The sequence below is a fragment of the Arvicola amphibius genome, chromosome 13 (genome assembly GCF_903992535.2).
Source record: "Arvicola amphibius chromosome 13, mArvAmp1.2, whole genome shotgun sequence".
NCBI classification, from domain to species: Eukaryota; Metazoa; Chordata; class Mammalia; order Rodentia; family Cricetidae; genus Arvicola; species Arvicola amphibius.
This window is the reverse complement of record NC_052059.1, coordinates 20,667,159-20,692,007: the sequence shown is the minus strand read 5'-3', so window position 1 is coordinate 20,692,007 and position 24,849 is coordinate 20,667,159. Positions and strand designations below refer to the sequence as shown.

The 24,849-nt window shown below is 41.3% G+C and overlaps 1 protein-coding gene across 2 annotated transcripts in view; it reads left to right on the top strand.

Moving 5' to 3' along the window:
* Pibf1 (progesterone immunomodulatory binding factor 1) overlaps positions 1–24,849 on the top strand; it is a 159,334-nt gene that overhangs the window by 95,544 nt on the left and 38,941 nt on the right. For both annotated transcript variants that reach the window (XM_038310669.1, XM_038310670.1), the window contains exons 14-15: positions 8,238–8,340; positions 23,559–23,689. In XM_038310669.1, the coding sequence (XP_038166597.1) occupies positions 8,238–8,340; positions 23,559–23,689 (234 nt within the window). The remainder of the gene's footprint in view (positions 1–8,237; positions 8,341–23,558; positions 23,690–24,849) is intronic.

Sequence of the window (24,849 nt, the reverse complement as noted above, 5' to 3'; positions counted from 1 at the left end):
AAATATGGAGAAAGCATATGTATTGCAGTTGAATCCGCAGAGTGTAGTTACTTGTTGCTGTGACGGAGCAGGAGGTTTATTTTGGCTCACGCTTTGAGGGTGCGCAGTCCAACATGAAGAAGTCATGGCAAGAGGAGTTTGAGGTGGCTGTTGACCTTGTGATCAGAGGAAGGGAGCAGAGTGTGGTGACTGCTACTGATGGCTCCATTTCTCTTACATTCATTTTCAGACACCTACTCCTGAAACAGTGCCACCCACATTTTGGGCAGGCTCATCTCATCTAGATAATCTCCTACAGATATGCTGATATGTCTATAGGCATTTGTTGTCTCCTAGATGTTTCTAGATTCCAATTCATATAAAAAATAAACCACACAAGGCTAGCCACAAGACATGATGCATGCCTAATCCCTACCATCATGCAGGGTAGTCTTAAAACTTGAGAACTGAGTTCTACCTGAGCCATGTAATCAATTCTAGGCCAGTCTGTGGTCTACATAGATAGAAAAAGAAGATAAGGAGGTGGGAAGACAGATAAGGGGGAGAGGAAGGGAGGTGGAAGGAGATAGAAAAAAAAAGAAGAGCATTTGCAGCTAAGGCTCCATGGAGACCAAGAGAAGTGACGGAGGATATGCTAGGCACACGGTGCAGTTCTGCTTGAAAGCTATGTCCACTGCACAGCAGACACCTGTGCTGGTCAGTTGAACGCTATGTCCACTGCACAGCAGACATCTGCGCTGGTCAGTTGAACGCTATCTCCACTGCACAGCAGACACCTGCGCTGGTCAGCTGAAAGCTATCTCCACTGCACAGCAGACACCTGCGCTGGTCAGTGCTGCTAGCTCTTCCTCTCTGAGTGCATCCTGCTGTACAGAAACATCCAATGGCTCCACTTTACCACCTCCAATCTGAACACGTCTGCCAGATTTGCAAACCCCTCCATAATGTGGCCCTGTATCAGCAACCTTATTTGCCTCTCTACTCACAATGACAGTAATACTACATCTCCACTTGTAAACATCTGTTTTCTCTACATCACAGTAAGATGTTTTGTTCTTTTCAGCCATCATTTCTTGTGTAATTTCCTCACCTCAACAGAGTTTTTCATGGTCAGCAACCACATCTTATTCTCTGACTTTTCCCTAGCTCGGTGCAGAATACCTAGTTTAAAAACATTCTTTATCTGAATGTTTAAGGTTTCAAAACTGATAATCTAATTGTTTGTCTAATTGTTTTATGGGGCTAAGTTAGAAATTCAAAAATACAGAAAAGAAGAAAATCTGTCTTGTGATACCTTTGAAGGCGTTTTGAATTTCAAAAAACAGATGTTTGTTTTGTTTCTTTTTGTTTTGTTTTTTCTTTTTCATGACAAGGGTTCTCTGTGTAACACTGGCTATCCTAACTAACTCTGTAGACCTGGCTGGGCTTGAACTCGGAGATCTGCTTGCCTTGCTTCCTAAGTGCTGGGATTAAAGGTGTGCACCACCACCACCTGGCTTAGATTTTTATTTCTTAAGTGTATGTGTGTGCACACATGTTTCTATGCAAGTGCCTTTGCACATGTGAGCTCAGGTCCCTGGAGAGTAGGAAAGAGGATATCAGATCTCTGTGTGTGCCTGTGCACGTGTACATCTGAAAGAGATCATCAGATCTGAGCTGCAATTACAGGTGGTTGCCAGCTGCCCATCATGGGGCCTAGGAAAAACATGGGTCCTTACAGCATAGTAGACACTCTTAACCGCTGAGCCGCCTCTCCAAAGTGATGCATGAGCAGCATAAAGAGAAAATTTCATCATTATGACTATCGCTAAAGGAAGTTAGAAAATGCTTAAGAACTTAGTTGTTTATTGATTGAATATTTGAAAAATATAGATCACAAATAAATGAATAAAGTATCAGTTTGTAGCTAGAATGATTAATTCTGTTTAGTAGAGTTTCAGGTGCTTCTAAGTTACATATTATTTGAAAAAAAAAAACTTGGTTGCCAATCCTATCCCTTCCTGGTGCTCCCAAAGGCTGGTATGACTGACTCATGATATTTTTGCAATTTATAAATATATCTGGTTTTTTTAGTCCATTGTTCCCTGGAAAAGAATAGAAATGTGGGTAATTACTTACTCATGAGTAAGAGACTTCTCTATCAGTAGAAAATGTTTGGTAAAATTATCAAAATTGAATTCTAATGGGAGAATGCTGAGCTCTTTTTTAGCATCTGAATCCTATAGATGGGTCTCTATAGGGAAAGAAAAGTTCACTGCTGTGCACTTCAACAGCCCAGAACATTAAGCTTTGAAAGTAAATCTGATTGTTGTTGTTGTTGCCCCTCAGTTTTTAAAGAAGTTTCTAAAACCATAAGATGGGATTTTTTGGTTTCATTTGATTTAGTTTTTAATCCCCAAAGATTTAAAGAGCCACAAGTGATTCATAGTCCAGATGATCTTAACTGTCCAAATATTTCTGAAGATTCTATCACTGAGCTATCTGTGAGCCCTGAACAAGTGCCTAATGGGTGTGCTATTAATACCCTTGCCAGCTGGTGCCAGGCATTCTTCTCATGGTGAGCCAGAGGGCTATTTTGAGGAAGTGCTTCTCAGGTCATCTAAACTGAGGGAAGAGAGAGAGTGTAAGTCTAGACATCCAAAGAGGACATGTATGCATCCCTGCACCTATTCATTCAACAACTGTTATTGAGTGCCTACTATGTGCACAATTTAATATTGATACCTAATCCAAAAGTACAGAATTTGATGTACTTTTGAAGATTATGCAGTGAACATTTGGTCCCTTAAGAGCTGTTTAAGGGCTGGAGAGATGGCTCAGAGGTTAAGAGCACAGGCTGCTCTTCCAGAGGTCCTGAGTTCAATTCTCAGCAACCACATGGTGACTCACAACCATCTTTAATGAGATCTGGTGCCCTCCATGCCAGAGCACTGTATATATAATAAATAAATAAATCTTTTAAAAAAAGCTGTTTGCATAGAAAGCAATTGCCTTGTACCTTCTTGAAATTTATTTAAGATGAGCAATGCAGTCTTTAGAGAGTCTATACTTATTAGTCCTAGGCATTGGAAATTAAAGCAATGCAAATTTAAACTGAGTTATATAAAATGACTCATAGCAGTAAATGGAGTGCTTGCATAATAAAGTTGTCATTATCTATCAGCTTATGCAAAAGTGTATTAAAAATTCAAAAGAACTTATTTCTCAACTGCTATATAATGTATCTCCTTCGTACTTAATTTCATTTAAAATTTTGTATATTTAACAGCCAATAATAAATATTTTATGCTAACATTTAATTTATTATAAATATTTGTTTAATTTTTAATATTGGTTAAATGGCTGGTAATCCTGTTATTCAAAATAACCAATCAGAAATTTATACAAATATTAATTGCCTTGTAATTTTTGTACATTATACATTTTTAGTAGTTTAGTTTTTAACCTGCTATTCCACCATGAATATTTTCCTATCAGTGACTAGTCTTCAGAATACAGTAACTGGGGAATGAACAATGAAGAGTTGGAATGGGAAGAGTGCTTGGGAAAGGAGAGATGGACGTAAAAATAAGGCATAGTGGCATGTGTGTGTGACGTCATGATGAAATCTGTTACATTGTATGCTAACCGTAAAACTAACATTGAAAATCATTTTCTTTTTTTCCCCTCTTGGGGTTTTGAGGCAGGGTTTCTCTTTGTAACATCCCTTATGTCCTGGGACTTTCTTTGTAGACCAGGCTGTCCTCAAACTCACAGAGATCCACCTGCCTCTGCCTCCCGAGTGATGGGGTTAAAGGTGTGTGCTACCATGCCTCACTCAAAATCATTTTCAATAGCTGCCTAAAACTTTGGGAGTTTTTTTAGAGTTTTTGTTTTTGAGTGCCATGTTACTGTCAATAAAAATGTTAAATCCCATGAAAAAGATTTAAGCCTCTTGCTTCCAAAAGAATATTTTAAACATTAAGTTGAGAAAATGTTTATGAAGATCACTTGACAGTGTTTAGCACAGAGTAAGTGTCCAGTGAACACTAGGAGGTTGTGTCAGTTAGCACATTCTTAAGTCAGTTGTACAGCAAGAAAAGCCAGGCTTCCAGAATTTCTCCCTAGACACCAATTAAAATAATTCAATTAAATTTTTTGTTGTAAATTTTTAATGAAGCATTTTTAAGTACATGAGATATGGGCCCTTGCTTTTTTTGCTGTGAACAGTTTCTGCAGGCACTCTATTGCCAGTTCCCTGTGAAGAAGTGGCAGTAGCTTTGTGTTTCTCATTTGAAATATGACCCTAAAATTTCTTTCTTTCTTTTTTTTTGGGGGGGGGTGGGTTTTTTGAGACAAGGTTTCTCTGTAGCTTTGGTGCCTGTCCTGGAACTAGCTCCTGTAGACCAGGCTAGCCTCAAATTCAAAGAGATCCATCTGCCTCTGCATCCCAAGTGCTGGGATTAAAGGCATGGGCCGCCACTGCCCGGCTGACCCTAAAATTTCTGATCAGCATGTAAGTATACAATAAGGTACTCACACTTTGAAGTTTCATATAAGCATAAAAAAATTGCTAAAATTTCTTCAAACTCTTTCTGGTACACAACTGTGGAAAGCCAAAAAGGGCTTAGATACTTGAAGTACATTAAAATAAAATTAGCTCCCTGACATGATAAAACTTGAAAATCTGAAGTAATGTTTTTGTTTGAGTAGCAACTATTTGGAAGTAGCAGACAGGATTTTCTGGTTGTGTGTACTGCTCGTATTTCTACACCTCATGGGCGACACCCAAGCACTGTTGTCTTGGTGTGTACCTCTTTGATTGGGCTGATCTGGATGCTGGGAGACATGTTTAGAACATTTTTAATCTGTAAAATTTACTGCCTAGTATGGAATTTTTAAAAAAAAGAATTGTATTATTTTACTGTATGCATGTGAGAGTTTTACCTGCACATATGTGTATGCTGTATATGTGTACCCAGTGCCTGTGGTGGTCACAAGGGGTGGGATCCTTGGAACTACAGCTTCAGTTCTCTGTCATGTCATACCCACACTGTAGGGCCTTGCTTCTGTTTTGAGTTATTTTTCTTTTTTTTTTTTTTTTGGTTTTTCGAGACAGGGTTTCTCTGCAGCTTTTTTTAGAGCCTGTCCTGGAACTAGCTCTTGTAGACCAGGCTAGTCTCGAACTCACAGAGATCCGCCTGCCTCTGCCTCCCGAGTGCTGGGATTAAAGGCGTGCGCCACCACCGCCCGGCCTTGAGTTATTTTTCTATCTCCAAATGCCTTAATTAAAACCCAGGGACATTCCTACTAGAATACTGTCCCTGTTTTAACACTAAAGTACTGGCTGGCATGGAATTTCTTGATTCAGTATTTATGCCATATGATATTTTTCATTTTGTCACCATATCTGAATAAGAGAATTATACTAAAAAAAAATAACCCAAAGCAATGAACAGTGTAATGTACTTCACTTGATATTGCCAGGTCACCGTCATCTTCAGAATATTTTTTAAGGGTGACCGTTGCATGATGATGGGGTATCTGTCCTGTTTTCTGGCCTCCCACCAGGTCCCACAGCCATTTAGCCCCAAAGAAAATCACACAGAGGTCTTCATAAGTTATAAACTGATTGGACCATTAGCTCAGGCTTCTTATTAACTCTTCTTAAAAATATTTATTTATTTATTTATTTATTTAGTTATTTATTTATTGTGTGTGCAGTATTGTGTCTGCGTGTATCCCTGCAGGCCATAAGAGGGTACCAGATTTCATTATGGGTGGCTGTGAGCCAACATGTGGTTGCTGGGAATTGAACTCGAGACCTCTGGAAGAGCAGTCAGTGCTCTTAACTGCTGAGCCATCTCTCCAGCCCCTCTTATTAACTCTTATAACTTATACTAGCCCATTATTCTAGTATATGTTAGCCACATGGCTCAGTACCTTTTTCAGTGGGGCAGGTCACATCCTCCTTCTTCTGTGGTTGAGAAAGGACTGGGGAGGAATGGACTTCCTCCTTCCCAGAATTCTCCTGTTCTATTGACCCACCTCTACTTCCTGTCTGGTTGTCCCACTTATACTTTCTGCCTGGCTACTGGCCAATCAGTGTTTATTTAAAACATGATTGACAGAGTACAGTTGTCCCACACCAGTTGTGTCTCGTTATTCCATGCATCTCTCATCTCTTAGCAGAGAACACAAAATTTTATTTGCATAAAAATCCCATATCATCAATACTTCTTTGCAATTGAATTTGACTGTGTTCATTCTTTTGCAATTAATATTACATAAATATTGCCTATGCCTTCATCATTTGTTGAGAAATTGTTATTTAGAGAAGACTCTAAAGGGTAAATTCTCTGAGAAATAAAAATATGGAGAACTGTGCCCAACATGTGTATGAAGGGTAAGAAAGAAGATGGAAGTGTGATTGATAATAATCAGGATTTTTAATTAAATAAACAGAAGTGGAGCTAGTGATCTAAAATACTGAGTTTACAGATATAGTTAAAAGCAGCATTTACACCAACAGATTTAATTCAAAATTAACATTAAGATATTTCGTTCGAGCCAGTTGTGGTGATTCATGCCTTTAATTCCAGCACTCAAGAGGCATAGGCAGGCAGATCTCTGAGTTCAAGGCCAGCCTGGTCTACATAGTTTTGTACAGAACGATGTTCTGAGACAGTTACAAAGTGAAACCTTATCTCAAAAAACCCAAAACTATGCATTTGTTTTATGGACTCATGAAGAAAATGGGATTTTTTTTCTTTTCCCCTAGAGGGAGAGGTTTTATAACCTGAATTTTTTCCTATACAAAACTATGTCAAATTCTATTACAATGTTAATGTGTAAATTGTATTGCTATATATAAAGTATGGCTTTTAGCATAAAAATTAATAAAATATAAACTATAGATTCCTTTAAAACTCATAGAGAAGGAGGTAGTTGTTCTCTAAGATGGAGTGGAGGAGTTAGGAGACTTTTAACAGAGTGCAGAAAGACAGGATGGCTGTTGTGAGGGTGACGACGATGGTCTCAGTTGCTGTTGTAGTGACGCCTGCTCAGCTCCAGCCACATTTCACATTGCTGTCTGCCATGTTTGTTGCAGAATAGGTTTTTAGAGAATGAGTCTCAGAAAATGAAGACTGTTGTATTTCATCATTGATTTCAGCTGATTGGCAAATGTGTGCCAGATCAAAGATGATAAGATGTAGACATACTGCTGAGATCTCTGTATAAACATGTATTGGAACTTGTATTTTTTACTTGGTTGGGCAGTTCTTACACATATATATGCTGGGTGATATTTAGCAGAGTCTGATGTGAACTCCTTTGTCTTTGGTTGGGAAATATACATACAATAGTGTTGGGAATATTATTTTAAGGTGTGTTACTTTTGTTTATTTAGTGGAACGTTTATTTAATAATGTAAAGGTGTGTTGCTTTTGTTTATGCTGCTTTTGTTTAACTCTGTGAAGCTGTGATTCTTTTCCTGTCTAAAACACCTGATGGTCTAATAAAGAGCTGAACGGCCAATAGTGAGGCAGGAGCAAGGATAGGTGGGACTGGCAGGCAGAGAGGATAAATAGAAGAAAAAAATGAGAAAGAGGAAGAGCAACGAGAGAATAAGGGGAGGAGGACGTCAGAAGCCAGCCAGCCTCAAAGCTATACAGAGTAAGAAGAGGAAAGGTATAAGGAATAGAGAATGATCAAAGCCCCGAGGCCAAAGATAGATGGGATAATTTAAGAAAAGCTTACAAGAAACAAACCAAGCAAAGGCCAGGCATTTGTACTAATAAGCTCTGTGTGATGTATTTGGGAGCTGGGTGGTAGACCCCCCAAAAAGCCAAAAAAAGATTATACAACACAATAGGGCTCATTCTTTTCTCTGGTGTTGTTAGAAATTAAAAAAAAAAAAAATAAGAAACCCATTTTATCATTGTGAAACGTTCTGGCTTTTTCGGTCAAGCTAGTAGCATAATATAATTGTTCCTGCTTTGGTAGGAAGGGTTAGAAACCAAGATTACTGTAATCGGTATATTAGAATTATCATGCAGAATTAAGACTTTCAGAGTTCAGAGGTGGTGTGAAGTATTGCTCCTCCAGTGTTTTTATAACTATTGTCATTTTCTCTGTTGCTATATATGTTATTAGGAAACGATGAGTGGGTTTTCAAGCACACAGTTATCTATCGAGTGTAGGTAGCTTTTAGTCTACTTTTATATGCATGAATACTTTTCATTTTATTCACCTAGTGTCCACTTGGCAAGAAGAGTTCTTCAGTTAGAAAAACAAAATTCATTCATTTTAAAAGATCTGGAACATCAAAAGGACCAAGTAAAACAGCTTTCCCAAGAGGTGAGTGGCTGGATCCGAAGACACGGGAGAATCTTAGTGTGCACTCTTTGTTAATGTCTAGAGCTGTTTACTGAGCAGTCTGAAAATAAGCCGGTTGCAAAATTATTTCCAATTTCTGAAATTCACTGAATGTTGAAACTTTCGGAAAGAACTTAGAGTGGCAAAACAGAAGAGAAGGGGGACTGGATGTCCAGAGTGAGGAAGTGAATGAGATAGATGCCCAAGCCTTACCTTCCGAGGAGAGCAACTGACAGAACACGCTTGGCAGATTTGATTGACATTAAGTTTCTCACGGACAATTTGATTCTTTTATGTTTCTGTTTGATTTAAAAAGCCTTTTTTATTTTTACTGAAAAATATTTTCATACAATATATTTTGGTCATGTTTTTCCCTCCTCCAATTCCTCCCAGATCCTCTCCACCTCCTACTCATCCAACCTTATGTTTTTGATCTATCAAAATTAAAAAAAAAAAATCAGATGCAAAGACAAAAAAAAATGCCAAAACAAATCAAAATGACACAAGCGGCCCACAAAAATTACCATTGGGTTTGTTTTGTGTTGGCAGGTACTCCTGGCATAGGGCCTGCACTGCGTGCAGTTGGTCTACCCAGTGAGATCCTGCTGGAGAAATCCTGTCTTCCTTTTGCCAGGGTATATTAGCTGTAGGTAGTTTCTTGCTTAGCACCGGAACTGGAACCCTGTTTAGTTAGTGTGTAATGTGTAGTTGCTGTGATGAAGCACCATGAGCAAACCAACTTGGGAAGGAGATTCGTCTTACACTTCCACATCGTTGGTTGTCATCACCATCATCATCACCATCGTCATCATCACTGTGCAGCATGATGGCATGCAGGAGACGTGGTGCTGGATCTGAGTCCTACATCTGAAAATCAGGCAAAAGGATTTGGTCTGTGTCATTGGCATGGCTTAAGCATATATAAAACCTCGAAGTCCACCTCCATAGTGACACACTTCCTCCAACAAAACCATACCTCCTAATAGTGCCACTCTCTTTGGGGGCCGTTTTCTTCCAAACCACCACATTCCATTCCCTGGCCCCCAAATCCCTATAGTCATATCATATTGCAAAAAATGCATTTAGTTCAACTTCAAAAGTCCCATAGTATATAATAGTTTCAAATTTATTTACAAGTCTAAATTCAAAGTCTTTTCTGAGAATCATGCAGTTTCTTAACTGTATTCCCATATAAAATAAAAATCAAAATATAGATCACATACTTCCAACATATAATGGCACAGAATATATATTATTCTAAAACAGGTATGGGAGCATAGTGAGGAATACTGGACCAAAGCAAGACTGAAAACCAGCTGGGCAAACTCTTTAATTTTTGTATGGATGGATGTTTTGTCTGCATTTATGTAAATTCATCATGGAACTGGATCCCCTGAAATTGGAGTTACAGGTGGTGTCAGCCACCATGTGGGTTCTGGAAATCAAATCCTGGTCCTCTATGATAGAGTGCTGTTTCCTGCCACACTGTCTCCACCCTTACAGGTGAACTTGCCAGCAAGAGTGAAGGCAAGCAGGCAAAAAGCTAAAGCTTCCTTCATGTCCTTTTATATGAGCTGCCACCAGTTGTGACCCAGATTTAGAGTAGGTCTTCCCATTTCAAATGACCCAACTGGGAAAATCCTTCAGAGGCATGCTCGGTTTCTTAGATTTTAGGTGATTCCAAATGCTATCTGGTTGGCATACAACATGAGCCATGCTTGCAAGTTGCTTTTGTTAATTCTAGCCACCTTTGTTTGTATGAAGTTGTTGCCATTGTGACCTTGATTTCACTAATGACTCGACATGTTTTGAGTTCTTCGTGACCATTTCTGTATCCATAGAGAAATGCCTGCCTTTGAGGACAGTAAAGATTGGATAATTTATATGTAATGTAGGTGTGTGTGGCTCATAATTGTCATGGCTAGGAAGTGTGTCTAAAGGCATCACAGGCTAGAAGGGAGCCATATTTACTCTCTCGTTTGTCTCTGCCACCCCTGGGACAGGGACTGCAATGTGTTTGTGAATGCTCTGTGATCTCACCACCTCTTAAATTCCCTACCCCTTTGTGGTGTTGTTATTCATGTGTTTACTTTACCGTGCAGAGGCTAGAACCCCGGCAAAAGTTCTACCAGGAGCAGTATCCCTAACCCAGATGCTACCTCTCAGTACAGTCAACTTAATTGCAGTATGAGTTACAAGGGGCTCTCAACTGTAGGAATATGTTTCAACTCACTTTCAGTGCTGTTCAGTTGCGTCTTTTGTTGTTGTTGATTGACAGGAGTTCTCTGCATATTCTGGACTGCAGATCTTTAGCAGATAAATGATCACAAATATATCCTACCAGGTTACATGTTGTCTTGCACCCTCTTGTGACTGTTCCTTGATGTATAATTTTTTTTTATTTTGATAAAGTCCAATTTATCATTTTTATGTTTTATGATTCATCATTGGTTTTTAATTCCCAGGTGAAACTTACATGTCATAAAATTAATCATTGTAAAGTGAGTCATCTTATATTCATTCAGGGTATGATGCAATCACTTCTGTCTAGTTCTAAGACATTTTTATCATTATATAGTAAAATCTGTACCAGCTAAGCAACCAGTCCCCCCCTTCGCCCTCAGCTCTGACAGCACTCAGCCCATTTGCCCTCTACTTGCTTCTATGCATTGGCCTATTGAGCACAGTCAGATAAATGGAATCATACAGGATCTGACCTTTTGTATCTAGTTTCTTTAACTGAACATGCTATTTTATAGGTCCATCTGCATTGTAGAATATACCTTGTAATTTTATCAATAATACTATCGTGTATACATTTATATATTTACCATAGATTGTTTATTCATTCAGTGCTAAATACTTGGGTTCTCTTTCCTGTTCAGCTGTTGTGGATTATGGTTTGGGAACAATCAATGTTTGAATCCCCTTTTCTGTTCAGTGGAAATGGAGTTGCTGGGCTCATTTTTGGTTTTGGAAAGATGTTTTGCCCAGGTAAAATGTCAAGTTAGTTTCATATAGTTTCACTACTCAGGAGAGAATTGTAAGATTAGAGAGTTTTTTCAAGGCCAGACTCAGTAACTTAGTAAGACTGTGTCTAAAACATGTAAAGAGATGAAGAGAGGACTGGAATACAGTTCAGAGGTAAGGAATGTTCCTAACATACGCAAGGCTTCAAGTTCCATTCCCATTCAGGAAATCAGGAGAAGGGAGCTGGGGAAATGGGCCAGTGTGAGGCTGGCCTCCCTATGTCTATATCTCATGTAGTTTCCATGATTTCTGCCAAGACTATGTTCTCCTGGCCTTTGTCCATCACCAGGACATGTTCTCCTGATCTCAAACACATTAAAATTTCAGTATCTTTAAAATATCCAATCTCAGGCTGAAGAGATGGCTTAGCGGTTAAGAGCACTGGCTGCTCTTCCAGAGGTCCTGAGTTCAATTCTCAGCAACCACGTGGTGGCTCACAACCATCTGTAATGATGCTGTCTTCTGGCCTGCAGGTATGCATGCAGACAGAACTCTGTGTACATAACAAATAAATAAGTCTAAAATATATCGAATCTCTTTTAAAAGTTCAAGTCTTTCACCTGTGGACTCCTTTAAGAATCAAAATTAAGGGCGGTGGTGGCGCACGCCTTTAATCCCAGCACTCGGGAGGCAGAGGCAGGTAGATCTCTGAGTTCGAGGCCAGCCTGGTCTACAAGAGCTAGTTCCAGGACAGGCTCTAGAAACTACAGGGAAACCGTGTCTCGAAAAAGAAAAAAAAAAGTAAATACCTCTTTCAAGAGGGAAGAACCAGGGCACTGTCACAATCTGAACATGAGGTGTACAACATTGGCCACCTCTGAAGCACAGCTTCACTGTGCTCTCAGGAAATACTTTCCAGAAGAGTTTACCTCCGTGATGCTGGTCTCTTCTTAATCACCACTAATTTCTTAGCTCCACCCTCCCATCATCAAGTATTTCAGCCAAACAAAATTTTGCTTTAGTTGTTCTGGGATCTGGGATCTTGTTAATCACAGTTAATCTTCAGCCCCAGGTAACCAGACCACAAAAACTTAATTCAAAATAACAAATGGCCCTGGTGGGATCTTTAAACTTCCCTCAGAAATTTCAAAAGCCAGGCCTACATCTTCTGCACTGCTCTCAAAATTCTTATTTTTCAAGTTCCTACAGAACATCCCATAGAGCTGTTAACACTCAATGACTTTTCTAGCCCAAAGTTCCAAAGTCCCTCCACAGTCCTCCCAAAAACATGGTCAAATCTGCCATAGCAATATCCCACTCCTGGTACCAATTTGTCTTAGGTTCATGTTGTGATGAAATACCATGACAAAAGCAAGTTGGGGAGAAAGGGGTTCATTTGGCCTACACTTCAGTATTGCTGTTCATCCTTGAAGGAAGTCAGCACAGGAACTAAAATAGGCAGGATCTGGAGGTCAGAGCTGTTGCCGAGACCACAGAGGCTGCAGTTACTGGTTTGCTTCCCACGGCTTACCCAGACCACCTTCCAGAAGGACCACCAGCCCGGGGATGCTACCATCCATCATGGGCTGGACCTCCCCCATGATCACTTGAGAAAATGTACACTGTATCTCTCATCAAGGCGGTTTCTCAACTGAGGCTCCTTCCTTCTGATGACTTTTAACTTGTGTCAAGTTGACACACAAAACCAGCCAATACATATGTGTTCTCCTGACCTATGTCCCTCGATAGGACATGTTCTCCTTTCCTTTGTGCCTCACTAGGTCGTGTGAGGTTCTTTTAGCTTTTTAGCTGCTTTGCAGATTGTCCTGTTGTTGACCTGAGCAATTTGATGGTGGTGGGTATGCTGTGGTTTCTTCATATTTGCTGTACTTGGGTTCTCTTGGATTTCTTTTATATGAGGTCAGTAAATTTACCCTTTTTTTCCGTCCTCTATTTCTTTAGGGAACTCCAGGTGGCATGTTTGACTGCTTTAAGTTGTCCACATGGAGCTAATGCTGCACTGTGTGTTTTCAGTCCTTGTTCTGCTTTTGATTTTATGTGTTTTTTTTTTTTGTGGTGTCACATCCACTAATGTTCCTTCACGGCCTGTAAACGACCATTAATCTAACCTAGTCTCTTCTCACTCAAATTCTAGCTTACATTCTGAAAGCCCAATTTGTACCTTTGTGAAGCTTGTAAGTCCCAAATTAACATTCTCAAACCAACCTTTGGGGGGATGGGGGGACGTAATTTTTCACTTAACTTTTATTTTTGAAGGTTTGATTCAAATAGAATTTGTCAGTACGTGACAGTTTCGTACGTGTTTATAAAGCATTCGAATCACACTCGTTCCCCTGACCTGCTCCCGTCCCTGCTGACACTTTTCTATGCCAGAGATTTCCTACTTTCATATCTTGTGTGTGTGTGTGTGCGTGCATGTGTGTATGCGTGTGTGTGTGTGTGTGTGTGTGTGTGTGCATGCACAGGCAGGCACGAGTGTGTGTCACACTAAGTATAACCATGACTGCCTGCGTGGGCATTTTCGGGGAGCTTTCCATCAGGATGTGGGTGACTCACCAGTGACTGTGACTAAAGATCAAGGCACTCCCTGTCCCATTAGCCATCCATTACCCAGCGCTCCTTGGGAAGGCACAGGATTCCCTAGCCTCTTCTCCATCCATGACGTGACCAAAGGTTGTTTTACCCAGCCTTGTGCAGGCTCGGTATGACGAGCGTAGCTGCTGTGAGTTTGTGCCCAGAACACAGCACCCACAGTCTTCTTCCACACGCCCTCACTCTTACAGTCTTCTGCTCCGGCTTCCTTGACCTACCCTGAGCTTTGGAGCAGGTGATATAGCTCTCGTTTAGTGTTTAAGTTGCTCCTTTCTGAGGGGAGATGGAGTTGGGGGATCTAAGAGGAGAATCTATTTTCAATTTTAAGGGGAAAAAAAAGTCACTCAAAAGTCTCAGCACCTTGACCAGCTGTCTGCATTAAGCTCATGTTGGCTTCATGAAGAAATTTCCCTAATGTGTCTGAAAACATGTCTTAGTCATATCTATGTGAAGGGTTTAACAAACAAAGGCAAGTGACCGCCCCAAATGTCAACTTAACACAAACTAAGTCATCTGAGAGGAAGGAACCTTAATTAAATGCCTCCATAATATCAGGCAAGCCTGTAGGGCATTTAATTAGTAATTGATGGAGGGGGGCCCAGCCCATTGTGTAGGTGGTGCCATTCCTGGGCTGCTGGTCCTGGAGTCTATAAGAAAGCAGGCTATGCAAGTCTTAAGGAGCAAGCTAGTAAGCAGCACCCTCCCGTGGCCTAACCATCAGCTCCTGCCCTCACTGCTTGAGTTCCTGCTCTCACTAATTTTGATGATGAACTGTTACATGGAACTGTGAGCAAAATAAGCCCTGTCCTCCTGCAGTTGCCTTGATCATGGTGTGTCATCACAGCAATGGTCGTCCTAACTAAGCCACCAGCCATGGGACTTGAAGCATGTCCACAGCACCAGCATGAACGCCTTCCTGTGCAGTCGGCCTCACACCCAGCCTGACACACACACAGAGCACAGTTGTTCATCCTCCTGTAACCGTCTAGCCACTGTGTACTAGCAGCAGATCTTGTCTTACAAGTCACTGTTGTAGCTTACACGGTCTACAGCTGGCTAGGAACAATGCTGGCTCTTTTCCCTGGCTGACTACGTAGTAACTTCTGGCAGTCTGAAAGGTAGTCAGCAAGGCAGGGGTCATTTCCAGTTTGATTTTTCCATGTCCTGCAACCAAGGTATCGTGTATTCACCAACAGGGTCTTACCGTTTAGGTTGGTGGACATCCCAGAACAATATAATAGCCTACTTATTTGGGGGGCCTCTGAAGCCATCTTTGCCAACAACTTACAGGGAAGTCTCCTACATCTGGTACTGGGGTTTTCATCTCCTGTCTCCTAGGTTCTCGGATCAGCATTTTCCTCCTATGTAGATGACCTCCAGCCAAGCTCCTTCATTGCTTTTTAAGATTATCTCTGTAATGCAGTATGGGCTTCTGCAGGGATGTGCCCAGGAGTGGTCCTGGATCATATGGTAGTGCTATTTTTACTTTCTGGAGAGAACTCCAGACAGGGTTCCATTGTGTCTGTGCCAACAGCGTGTGTGAGTGCTGCTCTTTCCTGGCCTCCTCACTGGCACTTGTCCCTTATTTCCTTCGTGGAGTGAGGTAGAATCCCAGTCCTGCTCTGGGAAGTATGCATCTCAAAGTAGTTTTAGTCTGGTAAACATTAGCCATTTGTGTGTCTTTTATTGAGAATTCTCTGTTCATTTCCTATTTTTTTATTCTTTTCTTATACAGCACATCCCAACCACAGTTTCCCCTCCCTCCACTCCTCCCAGTACTTCCCCGGCCTCCCCTCTTCCCAGATCCACTCCTCTGTTCCCCTTCAGAAATGAGCAGGCCTCCCAGGGACATCAACTGAACATGGCATAGCAAGCTAACAATAAGGCTAGCCACAAACCTCATATAAAGTCTGGACAATGGAACCTGGTAGGAGGAAAAGAGTCCCAAGAGCAGGCAAAAGAGTCAGCCACTCCATCAACTCCCACTGTTAAGGAGGCCCACAAGAACACCAAGCTTCACAACTGTCACGTATATTCAAGGACCTAGGTCAGAACATGCAGGCTTCTTGACTGTCAGTTCCGTCTGTGAATGCTTATGTGAGAGACTGTAAATGCTTGGTTGATTCTGTGGGCCGTGTTTTCATGGTGTCCTCGACCCTTCTGGCTCCGACAGTCCTTCCTCTCCCTATTCCACAGGGGTCTCCTGAGCTCTGCTCAGCACTTGGCTCTGGGTCTCTGCATCTGTTCCCACCAGCTGCTGAGAGAGGCCTCTCCGGTGACAGTCAGATTAGGCACTGATAGTGAGTATAGCTGAATATCAGTCATTAGGAATCATTACATTGACTTTTTTTTCCAGTTGTATCTGGTTCCATCCTAGGTCTCTGAGCTATCCAGCCTCTGATTCCTGGCCATTCAGTGTCAGCCATGGGCTCTCTCTCTCAGGGTGTGGGCCTCAATTTGGACCAGTCGTTGGCTGGCCACTCCCACAAGTTCTGTTCCACCATTACCCCAGCACATCTTGCAGGCAGTACAAATTGAAGGTCAAAGGTTTTGTGGCTGGGTTGGTGTCCCAGTTCCACCACTGGAAGCCTTGCCTGGTTAAAAAAAGATGATTAGGGGCTGGAGAGCTGGCTCAGAGGTTAAGAACACTGACCGTTCTTTGGGTGGCTCTGAGTTCAATTCCCAGCAACCACATGATGGCGCACACCCATCTGAGATGGTGCCCTCTTCTGGCAGGCATGCAGTCAGTCATTCTGAACACTGTATATATAATAAATAGATTTTTTTAAAAAAGACGATTGGTTCAAGCTCCATATCCCCCATTACTAGGAGTCTTCACGAGGGTCACCCCAGTAGATTCCTGGGTGTTTCCACTGCACTAGGTTTCCACATCAACCCCGAAATGCCCCCCAATTCCAGTTGTATTTCCCAGTACTCCTCCACCATGTCTGAACCCTCCTTCCTCAAGTCCACTTGCAAAATCTCTTCTGTTTCCCCTTCCTAGGGAGACGTAAGTGCCCCACCTTGAGCCCTCCTTGTTATTTAGCTTCTCTGTGTCTGTGGATTGTAGCATGGCTATCCCTTATTTAACAGCTAATATCCACTTATAAGTGAGTACATACCATTTTGTATTTCTGGGTTTGTATTTCTGCCTCACTCGGGATGATTTTTTTTCTAGCTCCATTCATTTACCTGAAAATTTCATGATCTCGTTTTTCTAATGGCTGAGTAGTATTCCATTGTGTAAATGTATCACATTTTCTTTATCCATTCTTCAGCTGAGGGACATCTAGGTTGCTTCTTACATAAAACTGGCCATAGCCTATTTTCAGACTTCATTTTCTCAACCATAAATATAATCACAATATTGTTTTTTATATATTTGTAGATGGGTTCTATTATTATGTCTTTCCTTGGTTAGGTTCAGTTAAATCCATTTACTTCATGAATCATATTGCCATCCTTTATTGCATATAGTAAATCTGTGTGTGCATATAGACGTATGATATATACATTGTGTGCATATATGTGCGTAAGTGCAGGTGTATGCATATCATGGCACCTCTGAATATCAAGGCTAGCCTTGGTTGTCAGTCCTCACTTTGCTCCTTTGTTGGAGACACATTCTCTTTTTTGTTGTCCATTGCGGCATATGCCAGGCTAGGTGGCCCTAAGCCTTTAGGGATTCTCCTGTTTTGCCATGGAAGTACTGGATTTCAGGTACATATTAGTGCTCCCAGCTTTTGTGTGTTCTGAGAACTTGAACACAGATGTTGACATTTGCATAGCAAGCACACTGAGCCATCTCCCCAGCCTGATGTTTGGTGAAATTTTTAGGACAGAGCAAGTCTTTTTGGCAGAGTAACTGTGGATATATATTGTAATATATTTGTCTCAGTCCAAATATTATAAAATGAAGCCTAAATTCTGAGTTGAGGTGTCAATGTAGAAAGAACTACTTTCTGTTCAGTTTTGATGTCAATGTAAAACTTGTCTAAAATGTATAGCCAAGCATAATGAAGTGGCACCAGCAGTCCTGCCTCCTCATGACATTGAAGGAGCTGGAGTTCAGGAGTTTGAGTCTAACCTGAAACATAACAAGGTCCTCTCTTTTATGACCAGTAGATAACTAGTCGTGGTGACACGTGCCTATACTCCTAGCACTGGAAGGTAGAAGCAAGAGGTTTATCTTTTGCTAAGTGGCAAGTTTGAGGCCAGCCTGGGCTGCGGTGAGACCCTACCTTTAAAAAGAGAAACATGGGGTTGGGATTTTAGGTCAGTCGTCAACACTTGCCTATCAAATACAGGGCCCTGGGCTTAATCCTCAGTTCCGACAAAAGGAGAGAGGGAGAGAGAGAGAGAGAGAGAGAGAGAGAGAGAGAGAGAAATACATAAATAATATAAATTCTATTGAGAGAAGATTTGGGGAGATATAGCAAATAGAATCTGAAGAACACAGGTAGGAAAAGGTTAGGGCTGCCACCAGGATGGTAGAGGCAGGAGAACCACAGATTTAAAGCACTCAGGGTAAGACTGTCTAGGAAAGTAAGAGAGGTAGGTAGAGGCAGGAAAAGAGACAAGGGAAGGAGAGGGTAAAAAGGATGGGGCAGGGGTGTGATAATTCTCTTCCTGGGGAGACAGTCATGACATGGGGCAGGGGTGTGATAATTCTCTTTCTGGGGAGACAGTCATGGCCAATTTCTGTCACTTGTGAGTTGGGCAGTCCTTGCTACCACTTTCCCCCAGTGCATGTGGAAAGCAACTTTTCCAGAGAGAAATTCTAACTTCCCATCTTAACAAGGTTAACAGAACTTCCACTTTTGTCCGGGGAAGGAATCTGGGAACTGGTTTTCTCTGTCTGAGTGGATTGCATGTGGCATGTCATCTTGTGGAGCTGGCACTTAGGATGTCATGTAACTGGATATGAGTGCTCTATTAAATTGATGACTCATGGCAAGTGTTAAAGAAGAATTTGTGAAATAAAGAGGGTATCAGGACAAACAAAATTCACAGGAACTGTGACGCAGCCCCAGAACCAGTTTTTAACAAGGTTACATAATCATTACATTGTTCCTCTACCTCTTGTGTTTGGAGGCTGCTTGGCTGTGATACTTTATAAAAAGTACCATTTGCTTTAATGACGAGCCACAGAAACGGACATGTGGCGCACATGGTAGGATACTTGCTTCATGTGCACCAATTCTTGTCTTTGATCCCCAGCACCCAGTAAACCAGACATGGTGGCATCAGCCTGTAACCCCAGAATTTCTCTCTGGAAAAGTTGCTTTCCACATGCACTGGGGGAAAGTGGCAGCAAGGACTGCCCAACTCACAAGTGACAGAAATTGCAGGTAGCAGCAAGAGGATGAGGAGTTCAAAGTTATCCTCAGTTCCATCCCAAATTCAAGGCCAGCCTGGGTTACCCTGCCTTAAAATAACTAATGATTGGTTAAACTAAGGATCAGCACATGTACCTGTATCTTCCATGTGAGTGGTTAATGCACTATAGGGACAAGCAGGTCTGTGTCAAAGCTTGTGAGAAGTCTTCAAACAGCATGATGGAGCCTGCCTTCAATCCCTGCTGCCTGGCTTTTATAGCAAGACAGTTGTTGGGTTTTGGTTTTTGCGTCCTTTGTGATTTTTGTTTTGTTTTGCTTTTTGCTTATTTGTTGTTGTTGTGTTTGTTTTTTGTTTTTTGGTTTTTTTTTTTTTTGATGGGGGCGGTTCGAGACAGGGTTTCTCAGTGTAACAGCCCCAGCTGTCCTGGAAATAGCTCCGTACACCAGGCTGGCCTCAAACACACAGAGATCCACCTGCCTCTGCCTCCTGAGTGCTGGGATTAAAGGCGTGCACTACCACTGCTCAGCAGTTGTTTTTAAATAAATAAAGATAATAACAATCCCAAAAGAGTAATCTTGATTATGGTCCATTCTTGAAAACTATCAGTTATTCTAAAGCCAAGGCAGTATGCTAAGAACCATTTGCAAAACTCTATGCAGATTCTCCACATACTCACACTTCAATCTGAACTTACTATACAGGTGAGTCACTTTAAAAATGAATTTCTTGCCAGGCAGCAGCACGCCTTTAATCCTAGCACTCAGGAGGCAGACGCAGGTGGATCTCTGTGAATTCAAAGGTCAGCCTAGTCTACAAGAGCTAGTTCCAGAACAGGCTCCGAAGCTACAGAGAGAAACCCTATCTTGTGGGGAGGGGGGAATTGAATTTCTTGGGGGCTAGAGAAATGGAGAGTACTTGTTGCTTGCTCTTACCAAGAACCCAGGTTGAATTCCTGGTACCCACATAATAGTTCACAATCATCTGTAACTCCAATTCCAGAGGACTTGATACCCTCTTCTGACATTTTAAAGACCAAACATGCATGTGGTGTATGTATAAGAAATAATTTAAAAATTTTTTAGACTCCAAACTTGACTTTCTCAGGAGGAGCTTTGAAAGAGAAGGAAATTCCTCCTCTCAGCTCTCGCGGGTCCTTCATTCCCATTACATCTGTACTTGGACTCAACGAGGCCATAGTACATAAATAGTCTGTATTTTTCCAGGTTCACAAGCCCTTTCTGGCTGTTTCTTTGTTGGGCCTTGAACCTTTCCACACACCTGAGCACTGAAGCTCACTAGCATGCTCCATTGTCTTGGGCCAAATGCATCCACCAGGTGCTTCATAGCATGTGTGGTGTTTTACAACGTAGTAGGTATTCTAGAAAGATTTAATAGAAGACAGAAGAGAGAGAGAAGCCTTTTAGCCTTATGAAAATGTGCTAAAAAAATTTCTTAAGGACACACAACAAAACGTGGTCATGTTTATATTTTGTAAATCTTTAGAGAAAAATAATTTTGGATTGTCATCTCAGTGTAATTTGAATTAATTTTTAAATGCAAAATATAATTATGCTTTAAGCAGGCACTACTTTCCTCTGAGTCATACACCAGTGTTTGAAACCAAGGAAGAACAACAATCCTATAAATTGTTGTGTCATGGCCTGAATCCCGAGTCCAGTGTTGAATGGTGCCTGAGTCATTGGCTACTGAGGCCTTCCTATAAGGAAACGCTCACTAACAACAGGCAACAAGGGATTGGGAAATTTTTTGAACTTATTACTGTAACCAGAAAAAAGGCCTTAAAACCGTATTGGGAAAATTTTTTTAAACAGAGGAATTAAATTCTGTTCAATTAACTTTTTCACAAATAAAAAAATATCACCTCTTTTTATTAAGAGTTGTATTGTTCTCCACCAGGGAGTGAAAATAGACTGGGATGGAGAAAGTGGGGTTATGCTCAGTGGGCGTGAACTCACCTGCCACTACAAGGACAAGTATGGACAGAGCCCTAGAGAACGGGGATGGGGGGGGAGATGTCTGGGAGACTGGAGACCCTACACACATTTATAAAGAAACAGATCCTTAGAACAGTCATGGTGTAGCTTCTGTGAGTGTGAGGAAGTCCCAGCATGTGAACTTGATACCTTGGCTCGTTTTGCTGTCTTCAGATCAAATGTGTGTAGTTGCTGTTGTGAAAAACAAAGTGACCTAAAACGTGTAGGACAGCCTGCCGTACCTGCCGTGCCTGCCGTGCCTGCCGTACTCCGTGCAACTGAAGGAGGCTGAACGGTTCACACTGCTCATTCGCGAGCAAAGTTTACTAGCTAGCGTTTGTAAACGCTCAGCCTTCCCTCTGTCTTTGGGCCCACCTCACAGGCACAGCCAGAAGACTGCACTTTGAAACACAAAGCCACTTGTCACTTGAGTTTATTCAGCCAGGGTCAATTGTGTGAAAACAAAGTCAAGGCAATTGTTTGATATAACTGACTAAAGAAACTGGTTATACAGGTTAGGAGAACTTCATTGGGCCCCATAGGTGAATGTTTCTAAGGTAATTTAGTAAGGTAAGATTCCTGTGACGTCACAGTGGATTTTAAAGAATGAACATCAGAACAAAAGAAAAGTACACCAAAACCCTAGCTAGAAGGGGAAACTTGCCTTTCCAAGACGTTCTCCCCACTGTTCAAGCATTTTCTCTTACTCCATGTTCTGCCTGCTGCCTGGGTTTGTTCTTTCTTTCTAAACCTTGGACATTTAGCACTGCCTCCCCATCTCCCTGCGCTCTCTCTCCTCACCGTCAGGGAGGCTAGTCACCTACTGTTCTCTTGGGTTTTCAATGTTTTATGAGGTATGTGTGGACAAGCATGTCACTGAACAGATTGGGAGGTCACACAACAAATTTGGAGTTGGTTCTCTTTCTACCTTTATGTGTAGTCACAGCATTGCAGCCAGGTCACAAGCCTTTCTCTGCTAGGTCCTTTACTGGCTGAGCTGTCTCACTAGCCCACTTAACAGATTACTTTTTCTGGTTGTTTAGTTTTTCTGAGACAGGGTCTCCCTACACAGCTCTGTAGTTCTGCTTGACCTTGAACTCACAGAGTTCCACCTGCCTCTGCCTCCCAAGTGCTGGGACTAAAGGCAGAGGATACTATACCTGGCTTCTCTTACTGTTTTCAGAAAATGAGTAGACTGCCTTCCTCAGAAATAGTGAAATACTAAAGTGCAAATAGAGCTTAAAATTCGTGTGTAGATGCTAAAGTAGACTTAAGAAGAAAATGTAAGCGGGTATGGTGGAGTATTCCTGTAACCCCCACTCAAGAGACAAAACCATGACTAGACCTTCACAGAGAATCCTTGCTTTCGGGGGGAAATGGTTTAAATGATAACTTTTATCGGTTTGGTTTTGGTTTTTTAGTATTTTAACTATAGTTTTTAAAATTCTTAATCATATAAAATGATTCAGGTACATGAGTTATATGTTTGAAAAATTAAAGGGATATGAAGAAATAATCATTGAATGATTGTTACATATTTTTAAAAATAAAGTCTAAGCATGCCTTTAATCCCAGCACTCAGGAGGCAGAGGCAGGTGGATCTCTGTGAGTTCAAAGCCAGCCTGGTCTTTAAGAGCTGGTTCCAGAACAGCCTCCAAAGCTACACACACACACACACACACACACACACACACACCTATCTGTCTCCAAAAAAACTAAAAAATAAATAAACAAACAACAAATAGTCTAATTGAAAGATTGTGCTTTATGTAGTGAATTTTCATTAAAAGGAAATAATGTGTGTGCATGTGTTTGTGATGTATGCATGCATGTATGTATATCATTTGGTTGCTCAGATGAATAAATAAAAACTGTGGGTGACCATTCTTCCAAATTAATATCTATTAGTATTTTACATTTTCTTTTAGTGTTTCCAATCATTATTACTATTATTTATAATGACTGTATTGATTAATTGTTTTTTTAACTTCCATATGTATACAGATTTGTTTAGCATTTCAGAATGATTCATGTGCAAAAGTTGTGGTGCACTCTGCGTGTGGCATTTAGCTCAGTGCAGGCATGAGATCCTGGGTATGTGCGGGCATGAGGCCTGGGTATGTGCGGGCATGAGGCCTGGGTATGTGGTGTGTAGCTCAGTGCGGGCATGTGGCCCTGGTTTCAGGCGCCATCTCAAGAGGATAATTGCTGCAGCACTGAAGCATTTGGGGTGACTTCAGTTTGTTACATTTTCTGAAGTTTAATGACTCTGTGTTTCTTTAGCTTGACAGAGCCAATTCACTGCTAAATCAGACACAGCAACCCTACAGATACCTCATAGAGTCTGTGCGGCAAAGGGATTCCAAGATTGATTCACTGATGAAGTGTACAGCTCAACTTGAGAAAGACATCAGGTAAACCATCTACACATTTTTATTATTTGAATATTAAAGACATTGTTAATCTGCTGCTGTAGATTTATTTGGATTGTACATTTTAAATAATTTAATCATGAACATAGTCTTCAGTGATATAAAGATTCAAACTTAAAACAGAGGTGCCATGGAGAGGCTCACTGAGTAAAGTGCTTGCTGTGTTTGCTGTGTGCGGGCCTGAGCATCAGTCTCCAGGACCGCTCAGGTGGTGTCCTCGGGCGTCCAGTGTGCTTCTCCGGCGAGATGGGCACAGAGACCGGAGGATGCCTTGTCTTAAATGAGACAGAAAGCAGTGACTGACTCTTGACCCTCCATCCTCCATATGCAGCTTGGTATATGTACTGTACACCTGTACTCACACGTTATCATTGTATTAGGTGCTCATATTTCACCTTGTGATCAGAAGTCTTAGCATGGATATCATGGTGCACTCGCTAGCAAAACACTGCTCATACTAAGGGCACAAGCGCCAACTCGTTCTTGTCCTCCTGGATTTCTTCCTGAGCTTTGGGGCAGCCAGGAGGAAAGTACTATAAGCGCGTGTCATCTGGAGAGTCAAGAAGGCTTTTTAAACTAGTCAACTTTACACATTTACTGAGATTTGTGTAAAATCAGACTTTGCCAAGAAAACTCTGGGCTTATCTGCCTCTGATCCTTTATATGAAGTAACCCATGAATTACCTCAGTGTCCATAAATAAATTCCTTTCCAACACCTTTATTTAAAACTGGATCTATATTAAGGGGAAAAAAAACCTTTATGCAAAAGATTTGCTCCATTAATTAGTCACTCACATTCTTTCTTTCTGCCTCTTTCTTTTTTGTTTTGTTTGTTTGTGTATGTGACAGTGTTTATCTATACCTCTGACTTACCTGGAGTTGCTCTGTAGCCCAGACTGGCCACAAACTCAGAAAATCTGCCTGCCTCTGCCTCCCAAGTGCTGGGATTAAAGGAGTGCATCAAACACCAAGCTAGTCATTCACATTTGTTAGCCTATTCGTTTATGAGTCTGGGGTTTTATTTTTTGTTTTATGCATGTGCACGTGGAGCAAGCAGCCTTACATGATGTGCCCTTTGCCCTCTGACTGGCACCATTTGCAGTTTTTACACAGCAGAAAAGGTGATGCTGCATGTCAAGAA